Raw genomic sequence first — 13,971 nt, 5'->3', positions numbered from 1 at the left:
GTTCAAAGGAAAATTATTAGATGATGAAAGGCTCTGTCTAGAAGTCTAAAACTTATCAAAACTCTGTTAGGTAGTAAAGATGATGGTACTTAGTAAATTTAAAAATGTTCAGAAGCTAGGTCATGTATCAGAATATTATCATTGTGGTGGGTCTCATTACCATATGTCTATTTTTATCCTGATCTAATGTAAGAATTAAGGGCTTGTGTAGTCAGTTCAGAGAGAGGGCAGACCCAGGATTAATATTGCTGCTTCCCTTCACGTTTCCTGGTTCCTGCTGACAGCAGTCTTTAAAGAGGGTTTGAAAGCCTAAAAGTCTAAATTCAGGTTGGATATATTGTCCCTTTGAAAGGAATACAAGATTAATGAACAGTCATTTTCTTCCTTTATTTTGAATTTTATGGCATGAAATTAAGTCTTAAGATTTTTTTAAAGGCTTTCCAGTGTTCTGAACTTCTACTATTGGAAAACACAGTGTTCTTCACTAGAATTTCTATTAGACTCTGCATTTTTTGTCTTTTAATTACTGTTATGAAACCTTATTTTCAGCTTTTATCTTACTCTTATTTGGCAATTCTGTTAGAGAATATTCTTGGATGCTTACAGTCCTTTTCAAGCATCAAAAGGCAAATGAGAAAGCACAGTTTTGCGAAAATTTTTAAACATGCCTAGAATGACTTAGAGTCTTTCCTAAAGAGGACTTGTGCCCTAAAATCACTTTCCCTATTATGCCAACTTTCACAAAAGATATAGGAAAGTCAAATCAAAAGGAAGATGTGCAAAGTCAAGTGACTTTGCCAGGGTCACACCAGCGTTTTGCGACAAAGTAAGAAAGGAATGGAGCTCAAATGTTTGGGATCTATTCGGTCTGCATTTGACTGTGGAACTTTCCTTCTGTGAATGTTGTCTAATTACTATGGTATGAGAGTATATATCAATTATTATGGTCTGAAAGATTGATATAAGAAATGGGGGTTTTTTAAATGTTTTCAACCTTTAAAAAAATCTGAATTAAACATTCAAAGACAAAACTAAGCTCAGAAAATAGTGTAACAGTATGTGCACTTCTTTGCTGCTTCTTGCTTGTTTGTAGACTTTTTCCTTTTTAATAGCTTGCGAGAAGCAGGTAGGTAAGTCTAGCTTCCATTGTAGGGACACTGTAATCTGTTTTTAGGGGCTGAATTGAGGAACAAAACCATTAAAAATCAAAGCAATGAGCATTCAAATGCCTGTTGGTGATAGAGATTGAGGGCATATGGATTTATTAGTGGAACACCTGTGAAGCGAATACCCGAATTTGGTGTTAACCTTAGACTTTAACCTCGTGACTTCTGTAGCTTTTAACTTGTGTACCTTGTTTTTCTCATCATTTGTTCTGCTTCGTCTTGAACAGGAATACAGGCTCTCGATTTGCGGCAAATTATGCTATGCAATAGGAGGTGCCCCAAATCAAGTGGCAGGGAGTGCTGCTGCTTTCTTCCTACAGATCTACCTGCTAGATATAGCCCATGTAAGTAGCACAAGAAACCTTTACAGATTGTAGACTTACCTTAACTCTGATGGTGTCAACAATGTCCCTGGAATGATAAAAGGTGAATTAGCTAAAAAAACTTTTTAATTGCCTTGTTATCATTGTCTTGTTATCATTGTCTCTAGCTGTTTAGTATCCTGGAAACTCCATAAACTTATCTGGAAATACTTTTTTTTCTTTTTTCACTAGTTTCCTTTCTGTCTTGAAGTGGTCATTGTTCACTTTTATTTTGGGATCATTAATAGAGCGTTAGGCACTGTAGAGCTCACACATTTGCAGACACAAGAAAAAGCAGTTCTCTGTGTCTGAGGTTGTGAAGTTTTGTTCATTTGGTTTCGTTAAAAATCACTGCAGTTGCACCCAGTAGTCAACGTAGTTTCACGTAAATTTTATTTGGTTTGTCTAGGATAATTTCTTTGTAAAGAAAGGTGAGTTATCCTTCCTGAAGGTTCTTTGCTTCTGGTCTGTGGCTTTCTGGTGCAGAAGCAGACCTGGTAAAACAAAGCAGTAGGAGTCATCCCATTCATCTGACTTTCAGCTGCTCCAGCTAGATTTCAGGACAGCAGAGAAACAAAGAAAATCAATCCATAAGCATTTTTTACTGTTTTGGATTGTCTTGTATGTCTGTGTGGCACCTAGGTGGGACAGATAAAGTATTATAGGATAGAAAAAAGGATTTTAGGGAGATGAGGCCAAATTGCAGGGACCCCAAGAACAGCTGTAGCTGAAACTACATGAGTGGCTTTCAGCACTGACGACTGTTTTTATTTGCTGTAAAGAACAGGACCTTCTGGATCAGATATCATTATCCATTTGCTATTTAAGATGTAGAAAGACAGGATGTCATGACTTGGGGAGTGGAGGTGTCTGAAAGATTGGGTTTATGGTTTTCCTATAAAAGTCTGATATCAGAAGCTGAGGTGCGACTTAATCAAACTGGCAACACAGTAAGACTGGCATGTAAAACTGAGATCTTGAGTGTCTTGTTGAGATCAAAGTCACAAGATCTAGAACAGGGGCCAGTTTTGGACAGCAGTGTCAAAGGTGTCAAGTGGATGGTGTGGAGTCTGAGGAGTTGGAGGTGGAACAGGTAACTTGGAGATGCAGCTCTGACTACAGCTGTTTCACACTCATATCAAGGATGGCAATACAAGTCACTGGAGATGATGAAGCATGAACTGAATGAGAAAGACACTAATACAATTTTCCCAGGGTTCTTATAAATATGCCAATTTCCCCACTCTCTGCTTATCACAGAAATTGAACATTCTTGAAGCTAGGGTCTGTTTATTTCTTTATATGTTTGTGTACAGTGTCCAGAAAGCTGGGGTCCCATTCTTGCATTTTTGGGCACTACCTAAAGAAATGATGTAATAGTAATTATTTTGTTAACAAACTCCTACTGAAACCCAATAATTTTGCTTAATGTTTGTAGTGATACACTTACTACTTCATTAAGGGGCTTAATTATTTGTTCCTTGATGGTTTAGTTTGTTCTCTGAAGTAATCCTGCAGGGACAGGATTTATTTCAAGGTCTGATAAACAGCTCTGAAATCCTGTGGTTTTTTTCCATACGTTTTCAGGGGAGAGCATGTAATTTTATAGTCACTACCTGGATTTAATTCTTGCCCACTCAGAGGGCCTAACTGTTTTAGCTCTTTGAGAGACTGTGAAACTCGCTAGGTGTAATCTTTCATACATAATCTGCATCCTTTCTAAGAAAATTACATTTGCATTCACTTTCTGTAGCTTACAGTTTTCCCATTTGAATTCCACGTTCCATCTAAATTACCTGTATAAACTACAGACATATAAATGTAACTCCAAACCGCACAGGATCCTTGAGTCAAATTACTAGAAAACACCAAAACCTCTGATAATAGGATCCTGGTCTTTATTCCTTTCGACATGGGTGAATTTAGCATATTTTATTTTGTATTTTATTAACACTGAGAGGTTTCTGGCACTGGTGGTGACAGACACTGTCTAGATTTAGGGGCTAAGAAAATGCAGCCAAGGGATGTATAAGCCCATACCAATGATGAAGACAGGGTGACTACACAGACTCCACTCCTAACATAAAAGAGGTTTTAATTTTCCTCAAGGCTTTCTTCCAACTCTGTTTATCTAATATCCACTTCCTTTCTGTCTATTCAAGTTATCTGAGCAAAACACCAATGCAAAACCCACCTAATTTGAAGTTTTTTGTCCGTGTCCCTCATAACTGCAGCATTTCAACCCCTGTATCTTTCTGACTGCTATTTTGTTCTTGTTTTGGCTGACCTGTCCCTTGAGAAGCAGTAGGGACTTCTGAGCAGTTCCAGTGCAGCCCCTATGGCAAGTCTGCCTCAGGGTTGGTGGGCTACTTGCCGCCTTGGCTGTGGGAGGGCACAAGTCAACAAAGGTGGAAGAGGTGAACGTCAGCAAACTGCTGTGGGACACAGCATAATGCTCATCCCAGCCTTGTCCTACAGTGCAGCAACAGGATGCTTGGAGAGCCACTGTCATTACCTGCCAGAGACTACCATTCCCAATCCTTCCCTGTTCATAAGCTTTCTAGGTTGAAATATGTGTCTTGGAGCTGGTGGTGTTAGGAAGATTGGCTGCCCTTGCAATTTCACCTAATTTGGGCTAAAATTTAACAGGTGTGATTACAAAAGTGCATAGCATCTGCCTTTTACAAAGGTCATCCAGGACATTCAGAGATTATTGCTTCCTTCTTTCACCTCTGAGGGAATACCTACAGCAAATTCTGCAGGCAGGGGACCTGCCCCAGCTGGAAGCCATGTGATGCTGCCTAGGGAGGCAATAAGCTCTGCAGAAAAGCAGGGGGTACTAGCTCAAGCTTGGTGTTGCATCAGCTGCATTCGCCATGCTTCCCACTGCGTTAGCACACTGATAGCATGAAGAAGCATATAGATGAAGGGGTTTTGTCTGCTGCTGCTGTTTAAGCCGCATAGGCTGTTTCAGCAGTCTCTCACTCTCTTGATAATTGATTTGAGGAATGTTCATGTTTATATAGATTTCAGTGACATTTTAAAGGCCTATAGTTTCAGTGGCATGAACTGAGCACTTGGAAGAGAACCCACTTTTTTTAACCTTTGTGTGATACGAATTCCTAAGATCTGTACAGATACATGTGAAAAATAACTATGTTGCCTGGGATAAACTGTATTTCTATATAGGCACTTAAGTATGGTCCCCCTGGGTTAACTTCAAAGGTTTTTCTACTTGGCCATTTTATTCTTATGTAATCCGTGAACATTTTTCAAGTGAGATTTGTTGGACATGTGCTGGCAACTTTGATTCGAACAGATGTGCCTTATGCAGTTCAGTTCTGAGTCAATAAAGTCTGCTGTGCTACAAGCTCTTCCACAGGCACGTGCCACCAGTTGGCAGCCTTGTTGGTAATCTCAGGAGATAAAAAAGCATGAATGCACGTAAACAGCTCCCTCTACTTTTTTCTAGATCAGGTCAAGATAAAGATATGGGGAAATGGGGCCGTGTGGGGAACAAAGTGAGGGGGTGGTAATTACAGAGGGACTCTGTCAGGTTTTATGACTAAAACAAGGACTTTAGTCTACTATTTGACTGAGTCATTTTCCTAGTTCTAAACGTATTCATAGGCTCTCCTTCCTTGTACTTTTCCCCTCTAATCCCTTCTTGCATGGTGCCTGTCTCAATGCCTCATTTGTTTGCCACGGGTAACCAATAGTAATTTCTATGACAGCAGCAGACGTGTTTTGTAAATGAACTATCATTATTCTTTAAAACACTGAGGTTTTTTTTCTGGAAAGTTGCTTTATGCTGTTTCATTGTATTGTCAAACAATGGCTCTTGTTTACAGTATTCTGTCTGTACTTTCAGATTACTCCATTTCATGCCTCTTTGGTGCTGTTCGTTGGCAAAGCCTCAGGTGCAGTTACTGATCCTGTTGCTGGCTTTTTTATTAGCAAAAGTAGATGGACAAAAGTTGGCCGGCTCATGCCTTGGTAAGCATAAATGTGTACATATATTTACACACACATACATATATGAGAATATTGTGTGAGTGTTGTGATCATACAGTCATCTCATTGAATTAGATTCATTTTTCTTTGCCTGTTTCCCAGACAATAGTGATTGTATTCATTCTACATATATAAAATAAAAAAGAAAAATTGTCATGTCATCTATTTTCCTTTAACTTGTTTCCCATGAAAACACTGAAGAGATTTTCTACCACTGGAGACGCAAACAAATAAAGCCAAAACACTGCATTGTTAACAAAACTGAAAGCTCAGATCTAAAACTTTCTTGAATCTGTGGTTGAATTTTCATCTTTGTCTAGATTTCTTTAGTTTGGCTTCACTCCTCCACAAAGTTGGAACTTGTTTCTACTTGTGTCCTAGTGTGCCTTCACTTCCCACATGAGCCTTCCAGGAGCTCCGTTAACTTTTAATTGTCTAGGCCTTTGAATTCAGTAAAGGATGTGTGCATACATATGGGACAGATTGTGACACCATGGCATTGAAGGGCTGGGCAACCAGCACTGCCCTGACGCTCTGTTACATTCTTCCTTGCAGCAGTCATTCTGGTCCTGCTTCTCTTACATCCCCGTAATCAAAATACTTAATTAAAAAATCACCATGACTTTTATAATGAATGACATGCTGTAACATTTTGATCAGCATTTCTAAAGGGACAGTGTGATATTTGACTGTAACATGCTTATCCCTTGTATGCATTCTAGCTAGTACACTTGTGCATGTGCTGTCCATGTGCTATAAGGAGAGGTTAGAAGAATTAAGGTTACTCATATAGGAAGGAGATTGACAGGTGTGAAGCAAGAAAATTGAAAAGGTTTGGTCCATGTTAGAGGAACCCAAGCTCATCTATGCCATAGGGTATTTATTTGTTGGGGTTTTTTATATTTAGGAAGTCACGTGGTGACTGAGTAGTTTGTGAAACAGGGAGTCTTTCATCACTGCTCTATCTCATGCATTATAAGGAGGTATTGTAACATATTTTGAATTAATTACAAACTTTGAATTAATATAACCCCCAAACTTGATTCATAACAAAAATCTAAGATTAAATGTGGTATCCTGAGCAAAGAAGTTGAATTTTCATGGAAAAATTCAATTTTTTAGCTGGTGGTTCTCTTGCTGTCATATGGTTTTAGGGCTACAGAAACTTGTCCGTGGGCAGCTTATATCTGACAAAGGATAGAAGGCAAGTACATGTTGGAAGAAGGCCAAGATCAGCTGCTCTTGGCCCCAGTAGGAACAGGGCCTTCAGGTCAGAGTTAAACTTTTTGTCAAGAGCCCCATGGGAAAAGAGGAGCTTGCTACTGTTTCAGGATTTGGTTTGTGGCCAGGTGAATGGAGTGCTTTTTAGTGAGCACTGAATTAACTGAGTAACAAAGTTATCCAAAAAGAAAATGATGACATTTTTATACAATGCAATTAGATATATTCTGATGCCTTTTTTTTTTCAGTTCTCTGAAAATACTGCAAATACATGTGTTTATTGTTAGTGTTAAATCAATGTTACAGTAACTCCCATCCTAGCACAAGCATGAACTTATCAGCCCTTTGTATTGTAAACCAACTACTGTACAACTTGCACTTCTTACAGGAAAAGTGCTTATCTAACCCAGCTTTAATATGTGTTCACCAAACAGCTGCTTTCTTTCCAGAAGGATTTTGTCTGTTTTTTTTGGAAATGGTAATTTTTTTCATGGGAGTTTTGTTCCTACACTTTGGAGGTCAGACCATATTTATACAAAGCAAAAAATGGGTCTTCCATTAGCTTAAAAATACTTCAGTATTTTGAAATTATTCTGACTTCTTAAGTATATATAGTGAAGCAATAGAATTGGCTCAGTCAGAAAAGCTTGCCAGCAAAGCAAGAACATTAGTAAAGAAGGCGACATTTAACTATAGCTTAATACTGTACTCAATATAATAAGTCATCAATTACTATTGATCTCTTTTATGTAATGTGTTTAAAAGGCATAAGCAGACATTGACCTGAAATACACAAACCTGGTAAAATATTTTGTCAAAGGAGATAATGGTAGACAATCAGATATTCAGCAACTTCAGCAAGGCTCTGAAAACTCACTTACCTTAATGAGGAAAGGAAAATATGGAAAGAGGATGGAAGGGGAGAAGAATACTAAGAGGGTTATTGCTGAAAAGTTGCATGAAAAATTGACTATGGAAATATTTTACTATGGTGACTCTGTTTGGACACCAGTCTGGAAGAGCTCATGCTTTTGGAGAGGAAGGTAGATTCCCTGAGATGTGTTAGGATTTTACCTTTATTTGTGTTTTCCATTACTGACCAGCTGTGGATGAACTGTGGCCTGGGGACTGGAGGAACAGAGAATACCAGAACCTGGCACTTTCCGTGTAAATGCTCAGCTCCCAGTGATGCTGCCCCTCCCAAAGAGCAGTGTGGGAAAGCCATTGTTTTACTAAACTATTTACCCACATTACTCTTTTGTATTCCAGGTTTTCAGTTCACGATTGCAAAATAATCAGCTGACCCCCAATGTCAGTAGTGCTGTTGTGAGGGGATTAATCTGTTTTCTCTTTTATGTGTTTGCATATTTTTTGTTGGGATCTTGGTCATCTAATTACATTGTTTAATGTCTGATTTACAAGAATACAGGAAAGCCCTGATGCTGATGCAGCCCAGACTTTTAGGAAATAATAACATCTGACCACTTCTTCCATATCATGGAGTTTGACAAGCGTTGTTTGCCTGTAATAATTTTTAGACTAATGTAATTAATGGCAATGTCTGGAATTTAAGTTTATGTGGTTCTTTTTTTTAAAGCCACCTTCCTCACTAGAAAATGATCCTTTTGTGTTTGAAGTGATTAGGAGTTTTGCTGTTGAGTTAAATGGAGCAAATTATCATATACCCAAGTAGATACAGACTGTAGGAACTTTTGCAGTGGGCTGTTCATTACCTTTTATGCTGGTTTCAGCATTTTTAAGTGTATCAACGTATTTGCACTTGCTTGAAGTAGCAATGAAGAGGCTAAGTTGAGAGGAAAACTGAAGGCATTAAAACTGGAAGAGGGAATGCTTGGTAATAAGTAGGCTTATGTAAAAATTGCTGAAGTATGAGAAGATGTGTGACAATAGAGCTTAGTTTTCAGTGGTCCTTTCTAATAAATGTGTAGTCTGAGACGTGTAGTAAGGAATGGCAATATAGGTATGCCGTTACAGTGCATGTGCAAGGAAATTGTGTCTGAGTAGGATATTAAGTATAGCTCTTTTCCTTCAGATTTGCTGGGGTTTTTCCATTTTATGGAAGTACTTGTATACATTTTATATGAACCTGTGTATTTAATGCACACTAACGTTTAATACTTAAAAACATGGCATTATTGTAGTTAGAAAAACTGCACATAAAATAAATTGCATTATATTGATTATTAGCAGGAAAATTTAATGTGCTTTGTTATCATTATGTTGAGATTGTTGACATGTGTTACTCTTCTTTGCAGGATGCTGGCATGTACACCCTTCACAGTAGTGTCCTATTTTTTTATGTGGTACCCGCCTCCTTTTGTATCAGGAAGAGTTGCATGGTACCTGACTTTCTACTGCCTTTTCCAGGCACTGACCACAGTAAGTAGATTACAGGTCATGATGTTCTCAGCAGTAACTTGCTTGTTTTCTGTCTATGTTAATGCATTCAGATTTAGTACACTGAGATTTACCAAAACTTTACATTTGATTTAAACTTCTAGTGAGTTTAAGGGGTAGGTAAATGTTCTTTTATCAAAGCCTTTGCTGGTTGATGGTTTCTGCCAATGCTTTCTCTGGCAAATGACCTGCTAATTCAGACAGATTACCTCCAATCACTTTCATTGGCAGTGCCCTAGATACTCAACTGGTTCCTGTATAGATCCACAGAGACATTTTGATTCCCAATTCCAGTTAGACATCTAACTTCTCATAACTTCTATTTTCAGGAGCAGATTAGGAGACCAAGTAGGTTTGTGGCTCTAGTTCTGGGTGTTTTGACTCAGGCTAGAAGGCAATGAAAAGTCAGGGTACCAGAGCTGAAATAGGACTGATAGTAGTCATCATGATATTTTTGCCTGGATAGAAGAGTTTGAGCTCATGAATTTTTTAACACAGTACAGAACTTGCAATATATATATGCAGAAGCCATCATTTCAGCAGATCGCAAAGAACTTCTCTGACACATTCTATACAGTACATGTAGGGGTTGCATCACCCTGTTTTGCCTTGTAGCCAATATCAAAGTAAAACAAGGTATCTTCTGTGCAAAGCAGTATCACACAGCAGAGTAGGACTGGAAGTAGGAGAGCTACATCGCAATTTGGCAGAGTGTATCCTGGCTGATTGAATTTCACTGGATCATGTTGTGAAAAAGTGGTTCCCAGACATTTAAAATGTTTATATTTCTTGTTTGACTTTGGCTTTTCTCCTGTTTACAGATCTGTTGGACCTGGGAATTCTGTATTCCTGTGTTAAGATTGAATGTTTCCCTAGGTCCTTTGTTTCCTCTGTAGAAAAATGGTGCAGAAGACATTCATAATGGCTTAAAATAATTTTCTTCCCTCTCTCTTTTGAAGGAAAACCACAGGTTTTCCATGGCAGAGCTTTGAAAACGTATACACTTGCCATGTTTGATGGAGGTGAACAGAAATGCATTTTGTATGAATGGAGTAGGATGCAGATTACGAGACTTAGTTTGCCTGGCTACAGGTCTCTGTGGTGGTGGAAATGCCACAGAGAACTTGATTGTTCAAGCAGGTTCACGTTCCACTTCCACTTCACAATAGTCCAAGAGTTTGGCATGTATGGTGTTCCAGGATTTTAGAAGTTATTTTTATCATAGCTCAACGCTATGAGAACAGGATCCCCCTCACATCATGACCATCCAAAAGGTCAAGCCTTTAATGTTCAATAGTTATTTTCAATGAAGTACTACTGGAGATAAGGCCTCTCCTGCAGTAAAAGTGGGGCTCATTTACCCAGTATTGCAATAAATATTACCAGTGCATTGTTTCCACCAAGATTTTACAGCAAGGTATCAACTGCATGCTAGATAGAGTGCTGTAAAAACAAACAAGCAACACTCCTCATCTACCTTTTTGTCAGTGCAGCGACATAGCAATCGGGTGTTTCTACCTATTCTTAACTCAAAGTAAGGAGTGTGTGGCAAAATGGTGCTGAAGATAAAGTAGTTTTCACAATTATCTCCTGGAATTACATAGTGAGACCAATATTTGAAATATTTTGGGGGATTTATACAGTCTCCTGGCTTGAATAAAGTGTTACGGTTTTGCTTTCCTGTTAGTTAGCTCAAGCTAGGAACATGGTAGTCTCCTAGTGCAAAGAAAACTAGATGCTTTATAGCCTAGCTATGAAGGACATTTTCCCAAGGAAGCTGAAGGAGCCCAGCATGAAGGGAAAGCCTCTTGGCAATTTATTATTTATTATTTGTATTATGAAAGATACTTTTTTTCCTTTTATATGCTTTACAAATCAGAAAGAAAAGACCGGTCATTGTGCTAAAAAATACAATGTTCTAAACAAGCAATTCCAAGGTCGCATTAAACCATTTTCCTGGATATCACAGGAATACAGCATTTACCCTGACATTTCCTAAGTTATGTTCTTTCTTTGCATAGTTATTCCAAGTACCATATTCTGCCCTCACCATGTTTCTCAGCACAGACCAGAAGGAGAGAGATTCTGCAACAGCATACCGTGAGTGTGATCTGGTCTTTCTCGTGTGGATTAGGGCTGAGTTTTATTTAAAATCATTCTTTATCTATAGGAAGTTCCTAATGGTTTATGTCCCTAAACTGGACTTTTATATTAGATTTTTAGTATCTGATGAAAAATATTTTTTCTTGTAAATGCTTCCATTTTTTTTTTCTAGCTAAATAGGAGACGTTAATGTTTTATTGTCTCAAATTGTCTGCTTAGCTATAAACTCTTTTTGGTTTATTGTTAGCCAGACAAAATAAAAATCACTCTTACCCAAGCCAGGGTAGGGAATGATGATTTAATTTAAAGGTGATTTGTAGGGGGAAAAAACAAAGTGCTGATCTTCTCTAACATTCAGTTAAAGAAAATGTGAAAGTAATTTTGAGTATTTTCCTTCTTTCTTTCTTTTTTTTTTAGTTCAGATTTCCTTAGGTTTATGTGTTTCATGTTATAAATTCAAATCCCAAACCTGTTTTCTCTGAATAAATTCTAGAACTCAGAACCAAGACAGTTAACCTTACCAAAAAAGGAGAGTAATTTTGTGTGCGTGTTTACACCAAGTGAAATCTCTCTTTTTATTTCATCTGTGTTTATTTAATTCTAACATATACCAGGTAGTTTAAGGACAGATCTTGCTGTAATATAACTGGTGCTCTGACTATATTAGTTAGAAGAATGAGGGCTTCTAGACGGTATCTCTGGCTCTTCAACAATCAAAACCAGACAGTTTTTGCTTTGAAGCAAATCGATCAGACCAAAAAAAGTGCAATGAAATTGTTTTCACGATCTCCTGTACAGATCATAAATTGAATGTAAGAAGAGTTTCTTCCCTTCCTGCTCTCTTCAGCTCTGTTCTCACATCTTCTTTACTATGTAATTGCTGTCTCTCATGGCCACCAGCATTAAGCTAGGTAAAGAGAAAAGAGTCAAGTATCACATGAAAGACTTTTCTATGTCTTAACTTGTCCTTCAGTGTTGCTTTAGAATAGCTCGTAATTTTTTTGTTGCATCTGTTTTCTCTTCCTGGCAAGAGCCCTTTTCTCTTCCATTAGTCCTTCTAACCATCAACATACTTGCTTGAGTATGTTGAAAACTAGACTACAGAGGCACAACGAAATGGCCAGAAGTGCTAAAAAAGTCATATCAGACATCGTAGATACAATATCCCCTGAGAAACCGAATCCCTTTCCAGCCATATGGAACAGTTGTAATTTGCATTATCGTCAACTAGCTCAAGAGAAAGTCTGGGCTAGCAGTCATAGGACAGGACTAAACAGCAGGAGATTCCAGTTGTGTTATATTCTTTGGCACTGATTGTATTCTGAGTCATCTGGCCTAAATACTAACTAAATCCATGTACCTAGTGTTTTCTATTGTCTGGTTTTATGTCTTCAGAGGCTGTGATCCAAATAAATGTGCTTTCCTATCTGCTAGTCCCATGCAAGACTTCATAGGCATGTGAAATTTGTGCTCATAAAAGCTGTTGAACTCCATGGCTGAGAGGTGTTATACATTTATAGTGTCCTTTTATTATTTGGAAAGGGTTTAACTTTCGAGTATACAGCTGTTCTCCTAAGCCAAGTTAGGGTGGTAGAATGAACCACAGTTTTGACTTTTTAAATGTTGGTATTTTTGTATATTTTGAAATTACATTTGTTTGGAGCCAAGTTTTTTTGTAATGGTTATGATCATGTAAGAATCTCCCCGCCCCCCCCCCTTTTTTTTTAACAAGTGTTTTACTTAAACACTTTTGCCTTTCTTTGGGTTTCATAGAGAGTTCTTCTTGTTGATAGACTTTCTTGGATGCAGTCAGTTGCTCAGGCATTTCTTCAACTGCTTAAAGAAAAACAGCTGTGTAGTATGAAGTGTGCCTTTAAAAAAACGTTGGGATCAGAGGATCCATTACCCTCTACTGGAGACAAGCAGAACTGCTTATTATAAATTTTGTCCTGCTCCTCACTATGAGTGCAAGGTAGAAATACTGGATTCCAAAGTTGCTTTAACATAAATCCTACTTACATTCTGGGCAAAACATAACCTACTTCAAGGTACAATCTGCTTTCTGAAAGATCAGCTTTCTTGGCTTAGGTGGAAAGTAATACATTATAAATTCTGAGCACACAAAAACTTTGAAATTTGCCTGTTTCTCAGCTCTTGCTACTTCTTAGAAAATAAGGTTTCATAATGGTTGTATTTTTGTTGCCTCTAATGATGCTTCTGAGTTTTATTCTACACAAGTGCTGGTAAAATGCAGACGTAGAGCCCTAGATAAAGGTTATAAATGTGTAGGTGGTGTTTTGAATGAAAGGTGTGACTCAGGTGCATTGCCTTTGCACTGAGTTGTCAACAGTTTGGAAGCTCTGCAAGGCCCAACTGAGACTAGTTTCTGTCCAAATACTTCAAGTCAGGTTGAGGTTAGGAATTCTGCCATCTGCCAGCATTTTTGTGTGTATGGACTGAACTGTAACGTTGCTAGTAAGATTAGACGTGAAGTTTGGGGAAGAAGCTTTTTTTTTTTTTTTTTTTTTTACTTCCCATTGGTTTAAATTAATGTTACGTGAAGCCTCAAATTTTCCATCCAGAAGCATTCTCTGTTTGGGAACATACTAGCAATGGTTTAAATGATCCAAGTCTCCTAGGGAGCCTCTCTTCCCTTTTCCTTACTTGATCTTCCATAGCTATGTACA

The 13,971-nt window shown here is 38.0% G+C and overlaps 1 protein-coding gene across 5 annotated transcripts in view; it reads left to right on the top strand.

Annotated features, from left to right (window-relative positions):
* The window catches only part of MFSD2B (MFSD2 lysolipid transporter B, sphingolipid), a 46,317-nt gene that overhangs the window by 4,834 nt on the left and 27,512 nt on the right, over positions 1-13,971 (top strand). For 2 of the 5 annotated variants that reach the window (XM_052809769.1, XM_052809765.1), the window contains exons 2-5: positions 1,402-1,510; positions 5,400-5,524; positions 9,040-9,163; positions 11,203-11,281. In XM_052809769.1, the coding sequence (XP_052665729.1) occupies positions 1,402-1,510; positions 5,400-5,524; positions 9,040-9,163; positions 11,203-11,281 (437 nt within the window). Of the gene's footprint in view, positions 1-1,393; positions 1,511-5,399; positions 5,525-9,039; positions 9,164-11,202; positions 11,282-13,971 lie in introns of those variants that run through there. The other 3 variants (XM_052809768.1, XM_052809770.1, XM_052809766.1) reach the window with 3 other exon arrangements.

Source organism: Harpia harpyja, chromosome 15 (assembly GCF_026419915.1).
Source record: "Harpia harpyja isolate bHarHar1 chromosome 15, bHarHar1 primary haplotype, whole genome shotgun sequence".
Classification (NCBI taxonomy): Eukaryota; Metazoa; Chordata; class Aves; order Accipitriformes; family Accipitridae; genus Harpia; species Harpia harpyja.
Note: the sequence above shows the minus strand (reverse complement) of the source record. Positions and strands in the feature narration are given on the sequence as shown.